The sequence below is a fragment of the Amblyomma maculatum genome, chromosome 5 (assembly GCF_055883805.1).
Source record: "Amblyomma maculatum isolate TAMU_Amacu chromosome 5, ASM5588380v1, whole genome shotgun sequence".
Lineage (NCBI taxonomy): Eukaryota > Metazoa > Arthropoda > Arachnida > Ixodida > Ixodidae > Amblyomma > Amblyomma maculatum.
Genome location: NC_139348.1, coordinates 136,266,041 through 136,288,623, shown reverse-complemented (window position 1 = coordinate 136,288,623; position 22,583 = coordinate 136,266,041). Strand labels below are relative to the sequence as shown.

Sequence of the window (22,583 nt, the reverse complement as noted above, 5' to 3'; positions counted from 1 at the left end):
TGAAATGACCGTCTTGGCTGTTTTCTGAGATGCGCAGTGTGTATTAGATTAGGCTATCGTTTGATGACGACCTAATAAAAGGTGGATTCACTTCACGAACCATTGGTGGGACGTCCCACTTACGCATGCACACGGTTTTTCACCGTGCTTCGTTCTCAAACATCGCGGGCCCAACGCGAACCTTACGTAACGGAGAGGGTCGTCAAATGACATCAGCTGATCTGGGCGAGTTGGAGTGTGTGAATGTCTGCAAACTCAGCGCAGAGACAACGAGGAGCGAAACGCACGACCACTGGGATTTTCTAAACACGAATTACTCCTGATGCGCGGTGGTCCGCGGGCTAACAGTACGATGAATCCAAAGTTGAACTAGAGAGAGAGAGAGAGAGAGAGAGAGAGAGAGAGAGAGAGAGAGAGAGGCCCTTTAATGAAAATTTTGCTCGCGTTGAACTACACGCCTATATACTACGTACTTCATCGTACTGCCGTTTCGATCCAGTCGTTAGGATAACGTTTATATTTAATTGACTACCAGAATGCGAGGCCTGAACCACCGGCGCAATACTGGGACTGTATTTCGAATAACCGGCTTACAGAGGACCAGTACATTACCAGCACGCCCCAATGTTTGCTCGATGGTTCTTGCGAATTATTGGTGAGGGCATTATTGCCGTACTCAGCGCATTAGTTCTTGTACACTATCGTCGTTTTTATCGCGTCTTCGTCATTTATGAGCCAGTAGTTTCCGATTTATAGTGCAAGCCAAGAGACGTTTTTGTTGGGAGGGTAGTAAGTTACAAAAAAGAGGCAACTATATATGCTTCCAGATAACGCAGCGTCGCCATTATTTAGCCTGAATCGATTACGGCCTGCCCCGTACATTTCCGTTGCTTTTGTTTTTACATTTTATTCAGTAAGTTAGCGGTTTCTTTCCGGAACTTCGTGTTTTTTTTGTGTGTGTGTGTTTTTTTATTCGTGGTGTTTCGATGTTCGAATGTTGGCACTTGACCATCTCGATGCCTACGTCAGAGGAGGAGGATGAGGAGAGTGCTCAGTGTTTGCCGTCTTTCTTCTGCAGGCATGCGTCCTCTGCACTACGCCGCGTGGCAGGGCCAGGCCGAGCCCGTGCAGCTGCTCCTAGAGTACAACTCTTCGGTGAACGACGCCTCGGGGGCGGGGGACACGCCGCTCCACCTGGCGGCGCAGCACGGACACGTGCTTGTCGTGAGTGCATGCCTACTATAATGCAGTGACAGATATGCGGAGACAGACTTTTTTTTTTTTTTTTTTTTGAGGAACTTTATTGACTTGTATATATGTGCGGACACGCTGGAAGATGTAAATAGACCGATGGGTGCTTTAATGAGGAATCGATAGATAGGTAGAGAGAGGGGCGGATTAAGAAGTCTGAAGGTAAACAGATCTAAGCTGGGGGGGGGGGGGGGTAACGCAGATATATGTGCATATAGATTTATAGATACATTTGAAGAGAGGTGTGAATATATAGACAAGTTAGTGGGGGAAAATATGGATATATGTATTGATCGATAGTTGTGTAGATGCACGAACAGATGAATAAATATGTTAATGGACAACCAGTAGAGAGATAAATAATATATATTATAAGGCCAATGAGATGGATGTAGGTGGTTTGGGATGGTGCGCATTTGACAAGTACTATGAGATGGTGAATGGCAGCTTACCAGTGTATCCCTTAAGAGGAAAATATATAGCAGTTGTATCTTACCGGCAATCACAGTTGGGGTAGAAACGTGGAGGGTAACAGAAGGAGTTCAACTTAAATCGAGGACTACGCAAATAGCCATGGAACAAAACGGCAGATGTATAACGTTAAGGAAGTGTGCAGAACGGGTCAGGGAACAAATGCGAGTTAATGACATTCTAGTCAAAACCAGCAAGAAGAAGTGGACATGGGCACCTGGAGCATGTAATTTGAGGGCGAGGGAACCAATGATCGCTGAGGGTGACATACTGGACTTCAAGGGAAGCTGAGCATAGCAGGGTCTGGACGGCAGCAGTTCGCTGCGATTATGTGGATGCCGCTGACACAGGGCCGGGTAAATGAAAGGGTATTGATTGATTGATAAACTGTATTGGGGAAAATTGGAGGATATGGAGAGGCTTTTGTCCTGCAGTAGGTGTTATCAGGCTTATGTTGATGATGGTGGTGGTAGTACTGTAGGTGCATAGATAGAAACGTACAGTCGATATGTAAGGCAAATTCATAGGCGCCAGATAGATACTGTAAATGGATGACGAGCAGATCAGTGGGTAATGGGGGCAGGCGGACGGAGAAGAGTAGCTTGGTGGTCAGTTGACGTGGAACGGGGGACAGAAATGTAGATAGACACATGTTGTTTGATGTGTATGTGAGTCGGCAGATATATAAGCAGGTAGATCAGCATGGATATATGTGCAGACAGATATAAAGACGAATAGTTAGACACAGATATGCAGATACATGAGTGAGTTTTAAATTGACTGAGAGAAACAGGTGGGTGGGTGGGTAGGTAGCCAGATTGATGGATATATTTATTGTTCAATAAGCGGACACGTAAATAAGAGATAGACGACTTGACGGGTGGACAGGCAGGTGTGTACTCGTCCTCTCCTCCGTCCGGGTGGGACTGCCTGAGGGCGCGGAGGGCAGTTGTATGGAGCGTAGCAAGGATTTCCGACTCACAAACATCTCTGTCGGCAGATCGAGAAGCTGCTGAGCTACCATGCCAACCCTCTGCTGCGGAACTGCGAACACAAGACGCCCCTGGACCTGGCCTGCGAGTTCGGAAGGCAGAAGGTGCGTCGCCCCCTATTTGGTGACAGTGGGCTTGCGCAGTCGTCCTCGCGTTCGCTCCTGCACTTTTGGCGGCGTTTGGATGAGGAGCTTTCGGGCGATTATGCATGTTGGAGGGTGCTGCGCATCGCGGGAGATTTCGCAGCACTTCAGGGCATTGCGAGTTACTGTTCAGAAATGGACACGACACGTACGTTGCATATACATATAACAAATAAATATATCGTTATAATCTTGTAAAGGCGTGGTGTCGCGTGTGCAGGACTGGGATTGATGCGTGCGCTCACGTCTCAAGGGCTATCTATACGTCGCACTATCACTCCTTGTTATTCTTTTGTCGGTCTTTAATTGAAGGTGCTTCCTTCGGGCGATTCATAACTTGACGGTTCTATTACCATGCCGCAGGCGGTCGAGGTCCTCCTGCGCAACGCCAGGTGTCGCCAGCTTCTGTACGAGAGCAGGCAGGACACGATGGACAACGAGCGCACCACGTGCCTACACCTGGCAGCCAGGAATGGACACACCCATGTGCTCAGGTGTGTGTGTGTGTGTGTGTGTGTGTGTGTGTGTGTGTGTGTGTGTGTGTGTGTGTGTGTGTGTGTGTGTGTGTGTGTGTGTGTGTGTGTGTGTGTGTGTGTGTGTGTGTGAGTGTGTGTGTGTGTGTGTGTGTGTGTGTGTGTGTGTGTGTGTGTGTGTGTGTGTGTGTGTGTGTGTGTGTGTGTGTGTGTGTGTGTGTGTGTGTGTGTGTGTGTGTCTTTCCAGTAACTACGAAACCATTGTTTAGCGGGTCACGCTGACGTCTTCAATGACTGCGCGTACAAAGGCGAACCGAAGGAAAACATCTCAGTGCGACAATAGTTGACCTGCTTTTGCGCTTTGACCTGCTTCCCTTTAACTGCCAGAGGTTTGTACTCTCCGCGATAGGCGTAGTGCCATTTTGCGGGTTGACTAGCAGTTGAATGAGGGTAGCCTTATCGCTGACGTGTCCGTGTGCAAGGCCGCGACCAATTGGGGAAATTAGAAGGGGGAGCACAAGGGTGGAGAGAGTCCTCTCCTGTGATGCTTTTTTTTTCTTTTTTGGGTGCAGTGAATTTGTCGTGCTTTATTTTCTGCAGCCTGTTTCCACACGAAACAGCTGGCAGCTAAAAGCTCGCTGACTCCAGCTGGATGCAGGCTTGATGCTAAACCATTTCAGGCAGAGTGATTGGTGCGCCGACAACACAGACACGAAGAAGAAATGTTAATGCAGGAGCGGATTCGTGGGAAATTCTGGGAGGGGGCAACTGGTGGGGAAGGAGGAGTTTTGTTTAATAATAACGGTTTAATAAATAACCGGCAGTTTCAACTCGATTTGAACTGGCTTACCTCGGTTGACATATCGTATCATGTATGCGGTCCAAGTCGGAATGGGTGACACCGAAAGCCCAGCTTTAACCTAGACGTACGAACGGGCCAGCATATCTGACTAGGATTCCAAGGCTGCATTCTCGACTCAAAACTGCCGACGCAGATGCGACCATCGATGCTGCATGAAACTAGGGGCTTCAGACATACACACAAACAATTAAAACGGAAGGAAGAGATATTGCCAGTCGCACAGTGCTGACGTTTGCCGCAGCCATCGCTCGGCTGTTGTGTCCGAAACAGATGCGGACAGGAATTCGATTATAAGTTATTTAGCCTTTGTGGGTGAATACCACGTGGTAGTCCGCGTATATTATAGCGCCTAACGCGTTAATGCAAAGAAGAACACAGACAAGCAAAAAAGTTGCATTCTGCATTCCTTTAAATCGCGCCCTCTTCTTTTCGTGCCCGCAGGTGCCTCCTGGCGGCCGGCGCTGACATCAACCGGTCCACCCTGCGTGGAACGGCGCTCCACGAGGCAGCCATGCACGGCAAGCTGGAGGCCGTGCGCTTGCTGCTGCAGGTGCGTATATACACTGCATGCAAGGCGATCGAGACCTTCTTTCGCCTGCTTCCGAAACCTCCTCAACGCACGTGTGATTATTAATTGCCCGTTGCTTACACTGCCTGGCCTTGGACAGAGGAAGCGAGGTGGCTTAATTCCCTTGGTCCTGGTTGATGCGAGCGGGAGACGGTGGTTGCCCGCTCTAGGAAGCGCCGAGGTTGACTTCGCAATTAGGTGCAGGTGCAGTGATAGGCGATTGAGCTACAACGTCACAGCGGCCTAGGTATCAGAGCAAACCATATGGCTATTTCCGCTGGTCGATTGGAGCTACCGGAATAGAGCGACCTGAGCCGCTACAGAGCGAATCAGCCTTTGTCGACCAGCGGAACATATCGAGCGCACGGCGGAAGCAATGCTGAGCCGGTTCCTGAAGTTGCAGTCGCATCTCATCGCATCCTAGCACCAAAATTGTCGCGGTTGAGATAATTAGGCAGGAGCGCAGCTCTCTGCAACTTGGTTTCGCACGATTTTAACGCTATATACGTTTTTCGATGAACGCGCTTCGACATATTCGCGCAAAAAAAAAAAAAAAAAAAAAACGGTGATATGCTGTGTCCTCTGCCGATATCTCTGAAACCGCTAAAGACAGCCAAAAAAATCACGCAGCCTCCGGAAGCGGCCACATCACGACTAGAACCTCCGATACGATCCGACTCTGGTCGGTGGATCGAGCTAGAGCACCCAGAGTCCAAACATCCAGTGTTATACGCGCAACCTATCTTGGTCGACCAGTGGAATTCGAAATCGTCATCCCGGAGCAAGAAAACGTGCTCTAGAATGACCAATGGAAATCGCAGTTAAATACGCGACTGCAGAGCGAAGGTGCCCCGCTATCCTAGAACATCGACTTATAGAAAACTTGGCCTTGGTCTCGGGTTCGAGCCCGGCACAGTACTCCCAGCCTGAGCTGACACTGCAGCCTGCCAGCTAACCTGGTAGAACGGCCAGCAGATGACAGCGCATGGTCAAATTGATCGACATTTCGAACAGTCCCGTAGTAACATTACGAGTCTAATTTTTTTTTTCTTTTGCAAGGAGCCCGTGCGATGTTCCTCATGCAGTAACGCGCTAGCAGCTGTGGTTCCTTCACGCTTATTTAATTGATGTTACTCAGGAAATTCGGATAGAAAAAAAATTGGAAAACACATAAGCTCTACCTTTAAGAATATATTACGAGAGAGTGCTAACGGATCCCGTCTGTGGTTCCCCTTGTGGATCCTCGTTTGCTTGTACGTACTTTGCTAATCGCTCATTCACGCCTCTGTTATCTCAGAGATCTCGTTAGCTCTGGATGACCTGTTAGGGAAACAGAAAAAACTAAAGCTTCGAATTTTCTAATACAATTTTACCGTCAATGATTCAATGAATGCTCATTTTACCGCCGAATAAACATCCACATAGCTAGAAAAGGCCCTGCAGTTGTTTTCCTTCTTTTTCTTACTGAGCGCAACAATTGAAGTTGTCCCCTGCGTCCTATTTAATGGAGTCACCCCACGCGCAACTACAGCATAAGAGCCACCGCTCGCTCCGCCGAAGCTCCTGTTCGTCCCGGGAATCGTGACACACACACCCCAGACACCTGTTGCGCGCTCCGGGCAGACAAGGGCGCCCGGTCCCTTTTGGCTTCACCCACCCCATCGCGTGGGCGAGATGAGTGCACCCGCCATTCTCGCCCGCAGGCTCCAAGCGGCGGCAACTGTTGTTACGGGGCGTTGTGCTCCCGATGTGCAGCACTACCGCCCTGCCGCTGACGCTTACTGCCAATACTCGGAGCTTGAAAGTGGCCCGCGAAAGTCACGGTTCCACGGCGATGCCCTTCTGTTGTCTCCGCGATGCCGTCGGCAAAAAGGTCGTCATTAAAAACCCATCAGGTCCGGTTCTATCTATGGCGAAGGCCAGTGGGCGGCCCTTTAAACGCGTCGTAGTCTCGCTTTTTCTCGGAAATGTCCGTTCCTGGAAGCACGCGCGTCTCCCGTCATATTGTCACCGGGCGTTTTGGGGCCCGCCGTTCTGAGGCTCTTCGTTTGCAGCTATCCCCAGCCATCGCGCTTTAGAGGACTGTAGCACGTACGAATGCAAGGCTTGGTATTCCTATGGTAACTGGTGAGCGCGAACACTGACTATCCGCAGGAAAGAGACAAGAGAGAGATTTAGCACACCGTGATCCGCGATCCGCTACCGTGATCCGCCACCGCGCGTTCCATTGCGCATGCCCAGATCACTTTCATGCCGATAGATGGCGCCACATACTTGATGTTGGCACATTGACCTGGCGCATCGGAACCAATCAGCTTGTACGCCCCGCCCACGAGCGGTAGAGTGTCACGGTGGCGGATCGCGGATCACGGTATGCTAAATCTCTTAAGGACAGGCACGCTACGCTTGTCTCTTCTCAGTGGATCGTCTGCATTTGCGCTCATCAGTTATCATTGTGCACTAACAAGTTTCGTGGACGCGATGCATCGTCTACATATAGGTACACCTCGTATGTTTAAGGTAACCTGTGTGACGGTGTAGTGACGCTGATTTAGCGCTAGCGCAGGTCCTTCCCATTGAAGAGGCTAGGACGAAAAATATCCTTACCATCAAGATATTCGGAACACTGGAAATTCATTACAAGCCGCACGAAGTGGCTCAGAAGCAGACCACCTGGGCTCTACACTTTTGACAAAGACTGTACATCTTTATAGAAGCGTTGCGCTGTTGACGCGTCAGCTTAAAGAGCGCACACTTCATCCATGGTCTTGTATCTACGAGGCGTAATCGCTGTTATTTAAAACCTTGGCAGCAAGGAAGAAATAACGCGTGAAAAAGAATGAGCTGATAAAATATCGAGGTTTGTATGGGAGCTCCCGCAGGAAGAAGTGTAGAATACATCCGCTCGGCATCGCTCGCGGTCTTCGCTCATGTCCGGCTTGATGAAGGAACAGAAAATTATGGACGAAGCATTACGCGAAGCAGCCGGCCCTCTTAACGCAAGACCTCTTTTTTGGAGCAGTTCCTTTATTTTTCCATTTATTTCTCTGAGCACACCGGAATATACCCACGCGACAGCCAAGATCCCTGGCATCGGCTAATAATACGTGCTACTGGCTATCTCGTAGGGGCCGAATTTCTCCCTAAATATCATTTAAGTGGAGCCCACAATTACCTTTTTTCTCCTCCATAATTGACAACGGTCTGCACGAATGGCAGCCGAACGCCGTAGCGCGTAGTAGCATTTTCCAGGCGTCCCATGAATTAACACTCTAGAGTGTTTTACTTATTTTGCCATTCGAGGGTCATCCTCAAGATCCGCGGCACGCGACCCAGTTTGGGAATCAGCGCACGCCAGATGGCGCGCAGGGCGGTTCACAGCTTGCAGACGACCGACTGGGGCGTCGTCGTCTGCTCGGCGCTCGTTAGCCATCTTCGCGCCCACCGCAGAAGCGAACCTCTCCCGAGCGGCATGCTTCCCCCCACGCAACACCGCTGCACTGCGCAGACGCCGCGCAGTCTGTGCACGGCGGAGATTAATTTTGCTCATTTGGGTCGGGTCAGAGGACGCGCCAAACGGAGGCGAAGAACAGCCGCATATATGATTAGGCATCTGTGCGTCCGCGATGCCGCGCTGACTAAGCTGACTCGCGTGTTGGTTACGCGGTCTGCTATGCAAGAAACGTGGCCTTACAGCTGCCTCCTTGACTAAGCGGAAACCACACTTGGTCGAGCCATTGTAGAGTTGATGCTAGGCGTGTCATTTTGGAGACCACAGTCGCCGTCCATATCTCGTCGCAGCGGTCCAAGCTAGCTGCTATCTGCCCTTGTTGACCTTGGCGGGGCCCGTTTTATTTGGGCTAGTATTGCACCGGTGGCCCCTAAGACACCCCTTCGATTCCTCTCTCCCACCGTTCTGTATCTGGTTGGTGTTCCCGTGGAGTTGGAATGCGTTTTTACTATTTTCTCCATTTAGAAAAGGCCGCGTACTCACTACGAGGGTGGCTGAAGGCTCGGGAGAAAATGACCTGATGATGAATAAAAAAACAAAAAAAAAAAAAAACAATTGCGGTCAGCTAATTCTAAGCAGAAGCCTGACATGAAAAAAGTAAACAAGAAATTGATTTCCGGGTAATGTATGTGTAATTCAACTAGGACAGAAGGCTTTGAGTGCAGGAAATAGGCTTCAAAAGAGTCCGGGAGGAAGTGTGTGTGTGTGTGTGTGGGGGGGGGGGGGGTGCATGCCGTCATCGCCTCTTTCGCGCGTGTTCCAAAGCTGATTTTAAAGAAAAGCAACAACAACAAAAAGATCGATGCCAGTTCGTCTGTTCGGGAATCCTGGGGGCTTTTAGCACTGACACGCATTGTTAGAAGTTTTCGTGACAGCATTTTTTTCGTGATTCTTCCAGAGCTCGCCCGGATGCCGTTGAAAAGCACCTCATGTCTCCACTTAAAAGTTCCAGTGACTTTAGTCTCCGCTAGCGCTATACTAATGGGCAGCGTACAAGGTGGTAACTTGCGCCTGCTATCTGCTTTACAGGTGACAGATGGAGAGGAAGACGCTGCAGAAAAAAAAAAAAAAAAGAACAGTGAAGCTTAGCTTAGTAAGCTCTGTATTGCCTCCCCCCCCTCAATTGTTGGGTGATGACGTGAGAATATATGGAGCACACCAACGACACAGGGGCTTCTATCGTCAGCCAGTGAGACTTTGTGGACATGTTGGCCCCTGGAAAGAATGTTTTATTAAGCGCTCAGGATCGTTAAGTGAGGTCTCGTGTTAGTGTATCTCTTCCTTTCCTCCGGCTGCCGGTTGTCACACGCTCTTGCTCAAGCGGGGGGGGGGGGGGGGGGGGGGGGGGGGGCGCTAGACGCTGTCCGTTTTCGAAACCCCCTCGGAGTGGTGGAGGTAATTAAGCCTCCCGCACGAGGGCGTAGTTTTATCTCGACGCGCTGCTGGTCGGCTGCTTGTAAGCTTGCGCAGTGAACGGGATGTTTCGAAATTAAGCCGTTGCCTTTTCTAAGGTTTTGCAACGCACCGTCTGGGGCGCGATCTCAGACTGCTGGCTCAACAACTACTGCAGCCTGTAACAGGGTTGCCGTTATTATTGCTCCTTTTGTCACCTCGTTGTTTGCATTAAACCCCCGAATGCCCGCATGTCGCACTGCGTCGGATAATGACGCCATCTTGTAGTGCGTTGACTCTGGGGTCAGCTTTTATTGCATTGCGTACTTGTCTACGGAATTAGCGAAAAGTGCGTTAACGCTGTAGTGCACGGGGCTGTTTAAGGTAGTATGAAAGTGTTAATAATTTTTACAGGTGTGATGTTTCAGAAGGGGAGACCTCGCTCGTACCATTGTGGTATCGCGCATGAGGACGGAGCCAATTCTAAGACAGATAATGCGCGGCGTTATTCCTAAAGGGAATTAAATAAAAAACACAAGGTGGATAGGGGCAGGGCGCGCAGGTATTAAATGGGAAATTAATGAATAAAATCTTTCTTTTTCTTTCTGTACCTCTTTTTTTCGTGCTTCATTTTTGATACTCGAGCGACTGTTGCCGGAGAGGAGGAAACTCAGGTGTGAATAATAGCCTTGTCGCCCAAAGCTGAGCTCTTGTACTTTCCTATCGATATTTTGCCGATGTGTGTAAAAGTGCATCGTCCTATTTTCCATCGTGCATTAATTCCTTTTGTGTAGGTTGCTTTTAGGGAGCGAAGGAAAGAGGGAGGGCTGTAGGAAGTAGGGCTCCAAGCACAGTGTGTGACAGAAGGTATATAGACCGAGATCATATAACAGAAAGAGGCATTCTAAACGTATCACCAGAATCACGGGAATAATATATGATAGGCGGTATAGGTTGATGTTTATAAACGATCTTGTCGCACGTTTAAAGTTTCACGGGCAATCTGTATGAGAGACCGGTTTAAAATACAGTATGCCGGGCGGGCACTGTACATTTCCCTGCGCCAGTGACTGTCAAAATTTTCGAGGGCTACCTTGATGCTCCGTTGTTGCTTGGCAATGGGTTAGTGAGCCTGCGTTTCGACCGCGTGCTGCGTTTAGTAAAAACGCGAAGTGGAATGGAAAAAAGGTAAATAGTTGCATGTTCAGGTTAGGGCTATAATTAACAGAAAGTTTTCCGGGAAAAGCCGGAAAGGATGCCATTCTATTGCCCATCAAAAAAATGGTGTGCGCAGCTAGCTATAGAAGCGGGAAGTAATTAGGAAAGAACGGGATGCGGTATCAATGGCGAAGAGTCGGAAATCGAAACAATGTTAATTTGTTCGGTGAAATTAACCCCATCGCCTTCGCCACAGGGGCGGCCTACTTCCTCCAACACAAAAAGCGAACAAAAGTCTCGCATGATGATAGCCACTGTGTAACGCGAGATTCAATCGTCAGCCGTTGAAGTATTTTCATTTCATATTATATTGAGCAAAACGATTTGGGAGCCACACACTTTTATAGAGAGAGCATTCTTAGTTTTCTACGCATAGTTATTCAGCTATAGCATTTCCTTGTAGTCCGCCGTTGCAGGTGGGTGGCGTATACTCATACTCATTTTTCCACGCACCATTGAGGAGTGGAACAGGTGTCCGCCAGATCTTTTAACCAGAGCTGATTCTTTTGACTCAATGTTTTCTTCACAGCATTTAATTTGAGAGCCATTTATTTCTACGTTTACTTTTTGTATTTTGCATCTGAGCCTTGTATTTATTGTTGTATTTTGCGTTACAACTTGTATTTAACATTTTTCAATTTTGCTAATCCTGTTTGTTTTGCATATATTATGTATTCGACCCTCCTGCTTGGGCCTACTGTAGGCCTGCAGTATGTTCTAAATAAACAAAAATAAATAAAACCGCTAGCCTTCGCATACGCACCATACTCCAGTCTTCCACTCTCTCCTTACTCCGTCTGATCGTAACCACTCTTCGAATGGTTACCGCATTACCCATTCCCATGGTGTAGGTACATTGCTGCTGCAATTTCCTCGCACTCGTCATGCCCTCCTCCTTGCATATATAACCTTCATCCTCCTGTTCCCCGGCAACCATGGCAATCGTAAAAAGACAACGCGCAAAACACGCAGCACAAAAAGGAAGAGAGACTAGACATGCACGTGTCTCGTCTCTCTTCCTTTTTGTGCTACCTGTTTCGCGCATGTCTTTTTAGGAAACTATGCTCCAAGTACCCCACAGAGTTACTATGGTAACCTTAGCCGGGTTTCCACCCTTCGAATGTTTCCTGTTGCAACCGGCCTCTTGATCTGTCCACTCCCGCCGTACACTCCTTCCTCTTCTCTTCTCGCTGTAACCACCCTTGGCGTAGGAAGGGGGGGGGGGGGGGGGGGGGGGCTAAAACAGGGAAACTATTACTAAATGCGCTTCTCAGGACTTGAGTGGGGATTTAGGACTAGAATTGGTCCTAGCGTCCTTCGGGGCGGCGCCCGGCTTTATTAAGGCAAAAGCTTTTATTGCCTCATCATTGTCGTCAGCAAAAGTGTCACGCTTTAGCGACGGCTCTGATTGGTCGAGACGGGATGACATCATGGGGGTCTCGACCAATCACAGAGCACCACCACAGTATGCGCGAATATGGGCCTTATATGGCCATATACCAATGATACATTACTTAATTAATTAATAATTGATGGTGAATTGAATAATTCATTACGGAGAGTTAATCTACGTTAGTCTCTTCTTCTTTGTTGCTGCTTTGCAACGTCAGGTCCTCGCAGTGGAGGAGCGGTCCGTTTGGCGTGCGACACGTTGCAGAGGAGATGACAAAGATGACGCAGACTTCTTGGCACGAATGAGTACTGAAGAATTTATTTACACTATATACATATTTACACTACGACTGGTGTGGTCGCTGCCATGAGAGGAAAACTAGAACACCAGGCCACGGTGCGCCCGCAACAACACCCTGTCCTGCCTGGCCGACGACTTAACTTGCGTCGCACTACAAGTAGTGGTTCCTCGGAGTACGGTCAGCGCATGGCATGCCCCGGTCCGCACCTCTCGCCCTGCTCTCCACCGAGAGCCTCAGATCAATCTCTCTTCTAAGTCTGAGTTCTAAGTCCCAACTAACTCTTTGGCGCCAAAACACAGCCTTAAGTCAACTCGCACAGCATTTCTGTGCCCAATAGGGAATGCGTTCTACATGGACCAATCAATGAATTATTTCCAGTTCAAAATGGCCAATGGCATGCTGCCACACCACTCATGAGCACAGCATGCATCTCTCTCTCCCAATAGCAAAAAAAAATAAAAAGAAGAAAAAAGAACAAGACAACAAACAAACAAACAAACACGCTAAAACGCAGCGGCCACCAACGGTGCTCACTAAACCTGCGAGAGCCGTCGGCGGACGGCGACTGAAGAAAAAAAAAAGGAAAGGAGCAATTAAGCGTCCCCTTTGGCGCGCCGACTCCTACGCCTTTAGGCCCGTAGCATTCCCCATGCTACACCCTCCGACCGTCCCAGGCGGCTTCTCCGGAAGGACCAAAACCGGACAATGCACGGGGAGCGCGACACGCAGACCACGTCGCCGAGCGCGCGCCTCCTGCCAAGGTCTTTCCTGCCGGCTTGGTTTCACTTCCGTGCCCGACGGCCCTCTGCAAGCAGCATTTGCTACAAAGTTTCGCGACGGCCGAACAATTGAGGTGGGGGCGACTCGAGGAGCCATTAAAAAAAACGAGACCTAAAGACGCCGAACAAACACCCTTCTGGTATGCAGATATACCTGGCGCCACCCAGTCCGACGGTCTGCAAAGGTTTAGAGAGAAAAAAAAAAACTCTAGACGCCGACCTAAACACTTTCGGATGTGCAGGTGTACATGGCCCTCTCAGCCCAACGGCCTGTAAACCTGACTCCTCCCAACCCAGATTGTTGTGCGTACACCTGTTGTAAGCACAACAAATACTCTAGGCGTCGATCTGCTGGCGCCCCAACGCTCAGCCGCGGTCAAAGTCACAATAAAAACTGCATGCCCACATAGCAGCAAACATGTCTACATCGACAGCATCTCAGCATACATACGACGCAATTGGCACTTGAACAATGTGATACAAGGAAAAACAAAATTGCCAAGTGGCAAGCAATGACACATAAAAGTTCGGGCAACAGTTCATGTCCCAAAGCACAAATAAAAAAAAAACACAAAAAGGTGGGACCCCACCCGTTCCGTCCCCGGCGAAACATGGAGGCCACCCTGTCACGTATGGTCTATCCACCGTCTCCTAGTTACGTGTATGGCACACTTGGTGAACGCAAGTGGTGCCAGCAACCACGGTAGGCTAACTGCAGCCTCCGGGTTATTCAGCTTCCAATCTCGACAAGGCGTCAGCGCACTTGTTTAACGTCCCCTTAATATGGGAGAATTCAAGGTCATATTTTTGCAGGGCCAAGGACCAGCGCGTGAGTCGGGCGCTCGATGATGTCGAGCGTGTCAAGTAAGTCAAGGGGTTATGGTCAGTGACCACTCTAATCCTTGCACCGAAAAGCCAAGTATCCAAGCGACCCAGAGCCCACACTATCGCAAACGCTTCCCTTTCGATAGCTGACCATTTCGCCTGCTGGGGAGACAATTTCTTGCTTAGAAAAGCTATCGGTCTTTCCTGCCCGTCTATATTCTGTGCCAAGCATGCCCCCACTCCTCTCTCAGACGCGTCTGTAGTCAACACAAAGTCCTCATTTACATGAGGGGCTGTCAGGGTTGGGTAACCTTTTAGAGCCTGCTTGACCGCAGAGAAGGCGTTCTCCGCGTCCGCGTTCCAGGGGAGGACATTTGGCACTCTTCGGTTCGTGAGATCCGTAAGGGGCCGAACTAGATCGGAGTATGCCGGTACGTACTCCCGATAATAGTTAAAAAGCCCAAGAGCGCTGCGCAACTCTTTCTTTGTTACTGGCGTTTTCAGGCTAGCGATTGCACTGACTCGTTCCGGATCCGGAGAATGTGTACCTGAACCAACCACATGACCTAGATATTGAACCTTCGGCTGGGCAAACCTGCACTTCGCGGGGTTAACCTTTAACCCAGCAGCCTCAATGGTTGCCAGCACTGCCACCAAGTGCTCGAGATGCAATTCCCACGTCTCTGAGTAGATGGCAACATCGTCAATGTACGCGCATGCGTAACCTCCGTGTTCCCGCAGTATCTCATTAATCACCCGCTGAAATGTTGCCGCGGAGTTACGCAAGCCATATGGCATCACTCGCCACGCGTACAGGCCATTAGGGGTCGCAAATGCTGTGTATTTTTGCGATTCTGGTTCGACGCGTATTTGCCAATAGCCTCGAGTCATGTCGAGCAACGTGATGTATTTTGCCCTGGCGACTTCATACAGCATTTCAGTCACATTTCCCATGGGAAAGCTGTCCGCCTCAGTAACCGCGTTAAGATGCCGATAGTCTATACATAAACGTACGGTGCCATCTTTCTTTGCTACGCATACCACGGGGTGGGCAAAACTGCTCTCAATTGGGTACACTAACCCCCATTGCCTCAACTCCTCAACCTGCCGTTCAACTTCGGCCCTCAGCGCCATTGGTACTCTGTACGGATACGCTCTAGTTGGTTTGGTTCCAGGGATCAAGCTGATCTTATGTTCGCCGACCTTGCACCGCCCCGGCTTTTCGGAGAACACCTTTTCGTAACGCACCAGAGCCTGACCCAGCTCCGCGGCCTGCTGTGTGTCTAAGTGAGAAGTATCGCCCAGCACTGCTGCTGTACGGGGTCCTGCGTCTGCACACTGCGGTATTGTTTCAAGGTCGCCAAACTCCACGTCTGACTCAAAGACCACTGCAACGCTGTTCGTCCGCGCGTAGTATTTTCTGAGTCTGTTCGCATGTATGCATTTCTGACTTTCGTCAGAAAACCGAACCACATAACTGTCTGGGCGCACGCGCATTTCCACCCAGGCGGGCCCCACCCATTTTGGCTGCATCTTTGCCACTTCCCCTGTTTGAAGTACCAAAACTTGCTCCCCGATCTCGAACTCCTTAGATCGCGCTCTGAGATTGTGCCTGTCAGCGTATGCCTGTTGCTTTAACTGGGCTCTCTCATCCACGATTCGCGCTGCCTCAGCCATCCGTCTACGGAGCTCGTTGAGATAAGAGGCAGCTGACCTGTTCAGGCCGGCCGGGGGCTCCCACTCTCCCGTCCACGTTTTCCGTACTACCTCCATAGGTCCTTGCGGCACTCGCCCATACATTAGCTCGAACGGTGAGATACCTGTGATCTCGTGAGGTAGCTCCCGGTAAGCCCACAAAATACATGGTATAAAGCGGTCCCAGTCACGTGCATACTCATGCATAATATGCCTAAGCATGGCTTTAAAGGTCCCATTCCATCTCTCCACTAGGCCGTTGCTCTGAGGATGCTCTGGTGTCGCAAACCGCATCTGGATACCCAAACGTGCTGCTAGCTCCTTGGTGAGCGCCGAGGTGAAGTTCGTACCTTGGTCACTACAGATCAGCTGTGGGATTCCAAAGCGTGCAAACGTTTCAACCAGTGCCTGACACGTCGCTTTTGCGGTTAATGCGCGGAGCGGAATCACCTCCGGCCACCTCGTACACAAATCGATTACGCATAGAGCGTACTGATGTCCGCGCGCGGACGCAGGCTGGATGGGACCGACGCAGTCAACATATATAACCTGAAACGGTTCCTGAGGTCGTGTCAGCGGTTTTATCGGCACCCTGTCAGTCACCTTCTTCTTGGAGAATGTCTGGCATGTGTGACACGACTGACAATGAGTTTTTACGTCTGCAGCAAGTGTTGGCCAATGAAACGCGCTCCGAATTCGCTGTTTTGTCTTCTTTTCCGCAAAATGCCCTCCACATGGCATGTCGTGCGCCAGCATCAATACCTCTTTCCTTCGTTCCCTTGGGAGAACTAGTTGTTTACACATTCTTCCATTAATTTGCTCTCTATGAAAAAGCAAACCACCCTCTATGAGCATACCATGCGTGCCATTGCGCGCCTGTTGCCACACGCTCTGTAGCGATTCGTCTGTCTTTTGTTGTTGCGCAAAGGTGTTATCCTCTACTTCTCCCTGAGCTGACGTTGACTTTTCCACTACTTCTTCGACTTCCACGAACAGTGCAGGGCAAGACAGGCTCTGCTCATCGCTGTCTGCTCTGGCTCCCTCTCTGGTCTCATCCACGAACGCTTCGCCCTCTGCTTTCGCAATGCATACTGCAAGCTTCTGAGCTTCCCTCTGAACCCGTTTGAGTTCCTGAAATGCATCGGGTGTCAATAGTGCTTCCTCTGCCAGTTCGTCGGTTACGGCGCACAATGTTAGCGCGGGGGGATTTACACTGCCGTCCTGTGTCGACAGACTCAAGGGAACATACATTAAGTCAGCTGTCACTGTGTGCCCAAACGCACCCCTGAGCCTTATCTTGCCCGATCCCTCTGATGTGTTTTGGGGTACTATATTTCTCCTGAGGATCGTTATCTCTGCTCCCGAGTCAAGACAAGCCCTAATTGGCTGTCCTCCCGCAGTGAGCTCGACCCAAGTTATTTTGGACTCACTAACGGCGCCGCTCACTACCTCACCTGTTGGTGCACTTTCATATGCAGCCCTAGCAGTTAGTTTTGAGGTCTGAGCCCCTTTCTCTTCTGAATCCTGCATCTCGAACTCTTTCGGCTGAGTTTGTGGGCAATTACGTTGGTAGTGGCCCAGGCGGCCGCAAGAGAAACATCTGGGGGCAAGTCCGCAACCCTTGTTTTCGTTCTTTAGATGTGACGGCCTCACATTATTCTCCTTTGCCGCCTCTACCAACTTCTGGCTCGTATGGCGGGAGCTTCTTTTGCTATTTTCGAACTTTTCTGCGAGCTTCGCTAACTCTTGAGGCTGAAACCATTCTCCGGTTTCGTGCTGTAGCACATATGTTCGTAGGTCATCGCTCATGAGTTGTTTAATGCGGTCTGATCCGAGTAGCGCACGCAGCTCATCTACCGACTTTATTTTACGGCTGCTCAAGTAATAGTCCAAAAGGACTTGTAACTTTGTCGCGAAACGACTCCACGTTTCGCTACCCTTCCGGCTTGAGTAAAACCTGCGGTGGTACTCTTCTGGCGTCAGTTTGAGCTCCGCCAGCACCAACTCCTTCATCTCATCGTACGATGCCAGATCACTGTCCATTACTTCGGTTATCATCGCACGAATGCGCTCATTCAAAAGGGGCATTATGAGGCGACCGCGGAGGTCATCTGGAATTTCGCAGATCCTCATCATCTTTTCCGCATTTTTGAACCAAGCGGGCACCAGTTCGTCGGACACCGGCATGGGAGCAAGGACTGCCCTCAACTCTTTCGAATATTTGCTCGGATCACATCGAGTTTTCCGTTCCCTTTCACGCTCGCCCTTCTGCCTGAGTTTTTCTAGCTCAGTTTCGAGCCGCAGTCTTTGAACTGCACTTGAGTCACTGTCGGCTATACTGCCACTTGCTGCGACAGAGGGTACATTACGATTTTCTGGGTTCGGACCAGATTCATTTCCTTGTGATAATACCTCAGTATCATCCATCACTGACGCCTGGTCAGAATTCTGGCTCGCCATCCCGTCTTCCCTCTGAGCTGTCCCTCGTGTGGTGACCACCATGCCCTACCAGAAACGAAAAGGGAAGAGACCCACCTTCAAATGTCGGTGCTTTCCGCCGTCCGTCTGGTTCACTCGGTGATGTCAGGCAAAGTTCTGTCACACCCAGGTCAGTTCGTTCACCGTCAGCACTCAGCAGCACGGTCCCTGTCGTGGCCTGGATCACGGTCGTCCCGGGGTAGGATGCTCAGGCGCTCCGATGAGGTGTCGTCCTCCGCAACACTTGTGTTGTGGCCCCGTTCGCTCGATCTTCCGTTAGAGTTGGTTGAGTCGTGCTCTTCTATACTCTGTGCCGTCGAAGCCGCTCACCCTCTGCAGGAAGCCGCACACCAATCCTGTAGTCGACTGCGCCAGTTAATCTACGTTAGTCTCTTCTTCTTTGTTGCTGCTTTGCAACGTCAGGTCCTCGCAGTGGAGGAGCGGTCCGTTTGGCGTGCGACACGTTGCAGAGGAGATGACACAGATGACGCAGACTTCTTGGCACGAATGAGTACTGAAGAATTTATTTACACTATATACATATTTACACTACGACTGGTGTGGTCGCTGCCATGAGAGGAAAACTAGAACACCAGGCCACGGTGCGCCCGCAACAACACCCTGTCCTGCCTGGCCGACGACTTAACTTGCGTCGCACTACAAGTAGTGGTTCCTCGGAGTACGGTCAGCGCATGGCATGCCCCGGTCCGCACCTCTCGCCCTGCTCTCCACCGAGAGCCTCAGATCAATCTCTCTTCTAAGTCTGAGTTCTAAGTCCCAACTAACTCTTTGGCGCCAAAACACAGCCTTAAGTCAACTCGCACAGCATTTCTGTGCCCAATAGGGAATGCGTTCTACATGGACCAATCAATGAATTATTTCCAGTTCAAAATGGCCAATGGCATGCTGCCACACCACTCATGAGCACAGCATGCATCTCTCTCTCCCAATAGCAAAAAAAAATAAAAAGAAGAAAAAAGAACAAGACAACAAACAAACAAACAAACACGCTAAAACGCAGCGGCCACCAACGGTGCTCACTAAACCTGCGAGAGCCGTCGGCGGACGGCGACTGAAGAAAAAAAAAAAAAGGAAAGGAGCAATTAAGCGTCCCCTTTGGCGCGCCGACTCCTACGCCTTTAGGCCCGTAGCATTCCCCATGCTACACCCTCCGACCGTCCCAGGCGGCTTCTCCGGAAGGACCAAAACCGGACAATGCACGGGGAGCGCGACACGCAGACCACGTCGCCGAGCGCGCGCCTCCTGCCAAGGTCTTTCCTGCCGGCTTGGTTTCACTTCCGTGCCCGACGGCCCTCTGCAAGCAGCATTTGCTACAAAGTTTCGCGACGGCCGAACAATTGAGGTGGGGGCGACTCGAGGAGCCATTAAAAAAAACGAGACCTAAAGACGCCGAACAAACACCCTTCTGGTATGCAGATATACCTGGCGCCACCCAGTCCGACGGTCTGCAAAGGTTTAGAGAGAAAAAAAAAACTCTAGACGCCGACCTAAACACTTTCGGATGTGCAGGTGTACATGGCCCTCTCAGCCCAACGGCCTGTAAACCTGACTCGGAGTAATTACTAATTAGTACTTGTTGCGTAATTAATTAATTAATTAATTATTAATGTCGCGCAGCCGGTAAGATCAACCACATAACAGTAACCGTAGAACAACTGCGAAGATACAAGGAGCAGCTGAATTCACTGAATAAATGCACTCGCAGAATGTGAAAGAGTAGTCGCTCGCTTTACTCGTAGCAGCATTCATCACTACATGCGCAACAGTCGCGTAGCAGAATGCAGCACTCAGGCATTCGCCGTTCCATCACTTTAGTCGCCAAAGTGTCCTCTAATGTTTGTTATACATGTGCTCTTGGTGTTCAAGGTGGATTTCGTAAGCTGTCTGCAGCACGTCTAAGCAGACGTGCAGGACTGCAGTAAGCGATCTTTCCGGTTCACTTTAGAGTATCATCGCTGTCCAGGACAGTTTCGATTCACATCCGGTTGTCTGCGAGAGAATAAAACAAATATGTCTGTCAACAATTATCTGCTCTCTCAGAGCAACTATAACGACCAGACTTACGTGTATTATGGAAGCAAAAACTCACCATCGGGTGAGTTTTTTGCTTCCATAATTTTTTTGTGGCAATAGGATCAGAGCCGAAATTTTAGTGGGAGGTGGAAGATGGGCCTGACCCGTTTAGGCCGATATAGTGGCTGCAATGTTGTGAAACCCGTGGCGGCAACAAGAGCGCGCGAAGTGTGCCCTCTAGTAACTAGCCGCATGTCCTGCATAATCGCAGAGTGGCATCGATGTGAACAAGCCTAACTCGTCGGAGCAGACGGCGCTGGACCTGGTGCGCTCCTTCTCCAGCTGCCAGGCCGCCAGGGACCTCAAGGTGCTGCTCAGAGGTATGCTGCATGACACGGCAGATGAAAAATAGAAATGGGGTAAAGGGGGAGCTAAGCTGTTGGTTTTTTTTTTTCGTATTTTGTAACTCATTGCGTGCAAGTGAGTTTCGAGTGACCTGTTTCCCCGTTTTCATTGTCACTTCGGTCCTTTTCCCTCTTTTTCCCCTCTCCTGACCCCATGAACTTCGGTCCTTTTCCCCATTTTCCCCTCTCCTATCCCCATGAAGAGATGCTGCAGTCGGTGCCGGCGCGGGCCATTCGGGACCACTACGACCCTAACGACGGCGAGTGCCTTATCCTGCGCGAGGGAGACATGGTCACGGTCAGTCGCCTTCCTCCCACACTCCGTTCAAACTCTCTTCACTGCCGCGGCGTTTTCCCTGTGAAACACTTCACACTTCCTTCATCTGGGGTTTCGCGGTGATAGCGCGCATTGGAGGGCACGTACTACCGCCCTCAGTGTAAGCAGCATAGCACAAGAAGCTTGTAGCGCGATTCGGGTGGTGCCGCAGATTGATTCGTTCTGCGCTGTTCAAGCAAATGACAGAGTGCACCAACTATATCTACGCAATTTAGGCTACGCGTGTGACGTGCACTGACTTGCTGAAGCGGTAAAGTCAGCTAATTTACTTGGATGCGTTGCAGGTCATATTAGAGAGTTTTAGCTTACCGTGATCCGCGATCCGCTACCGTGATCCGCCACCGCGCATTCCACTGCGCATGCCGAGACCCCCCTTGACGCCGATAGATGGCGCCATATACTGGATGTCGGCACACAGACCTACTGCGTCGGGACCAATCAGCTTGAGCGCCCCCGCCCACGCGCGGTAGAGAGTCAAATCTCTCTGTTGTGCGTAAACGTACGTATGGGGAGAGATAACGAAACTATACAATCTGACAGCTTTCTATAGCTCTTCAGCGAATGCTAGGTATGGCAAGGGAAGAAGGAAAGCCTTTATCCCTGTCGCGTGGTATGTATTGCTCGGAGTAGGGGTTGGGTAGGATGAAGGCGGACGTTTAAGAGGCGGTGCAGGGTCTGTATAGGGCTGGGATAGCCCATTCGCCACGAGACGGTACAAAACCCTTCTAATTGTCTTTCCTGCCTGGCCTTCGCTGAGGAACCAGGGGGAGTATAATCGAAAAACAAATCTTTATTCTTTAATCCGACATTGGTGCCTAGGTAGTAGGAGTAGTAGTAGTAAAGTCCTGTCCTGTCCGCTGTGTCTTTTTCGCGCTTAAAAATAACTACGAACAGACCCATCAATGCGACCTCTGTTTTGTTTTTCTTTTATGGTCTGTGCGTTTAGCTCGTAGTGCTCACATTTTTTTTTTTTGCCGTCTTCTCATCAGTGTGACCTCCGTTTTTTTTTTTTTTTTTTTTATCTCTATGGCCTGTGTGTTTCGTCCGTCGTGCTCACGTTTATTTTCTTTTTTTCGTCCTCTTCTCTCTCTCTACCGCCTTTCCCCTTTCACCGGTTCAGGTTCTGGAGCAGTGCGAAAGCGGCCGCTGGAAGGGCATCGTGTTCGGACCGGGCCACAGCTCCCGCGCCGGATACTTCCCCGCCACCGCCGTGCAGCTGATGCACCGGCAAGGTCAGTGCTCTCTCTCTGCCTTCCTTGCGCATCGCGTACGTTTAAGTGCGACAACTTTACTGGACTTCCCCCGAAGAACCTCATTACCAGCTATGCAACAACCACGCCCGTCTGTTCCAGGTCTTGTGACACTCCCTATAGCCGCGTTTACATGAATGCGACAGCTAGCGCATCGCATCGCAACCGATTCCTAGCGCATCGCATTCATGTAAACAGGGGTAATG

The 22,583-nt window shown here is 50.2% G+C and overlaps 1 protein-coding gene across 1 annotated transcript in view; it reads left to right on the top strand.

Annotated features, from left to right (window-relative positions):
• Positions 1–22,583, top strand: part of LOC146189672 (caskin-1-like) — a 316,774-nt gene that overhangs the window by 80,150 nt on the left and 214,041 nt on the right. Inside the window, exons 4-10 of the mRNA XM_084604441.1 lie at positions 1,079–1,224; positions 2,723–2,818; positions 3,221–3,351; positions 4,634–4,742; positions 20,658–20,766; positions 20,994–21,088; positions 22,248–22,359. Coding sequence (XP_084460567.1) covers positions 1,079–1,224; positions 2,723–2,818; positions 3,221–3,351; positions 4,634–4,742; positions 20,658–20,766; positions 20,994–21,088; positions 22,248–22,359 — 798 coding nt within the window. The remainder of the gene's footprint in view (positions 1–1,078; positions 1,225–2,722; positions 2,819–3,220; positions 3,352–4,633; positions 4,743–20,657; positions 20,767–20,993; positions 21,089–22,247; positions 22,360–22,583) is intronic.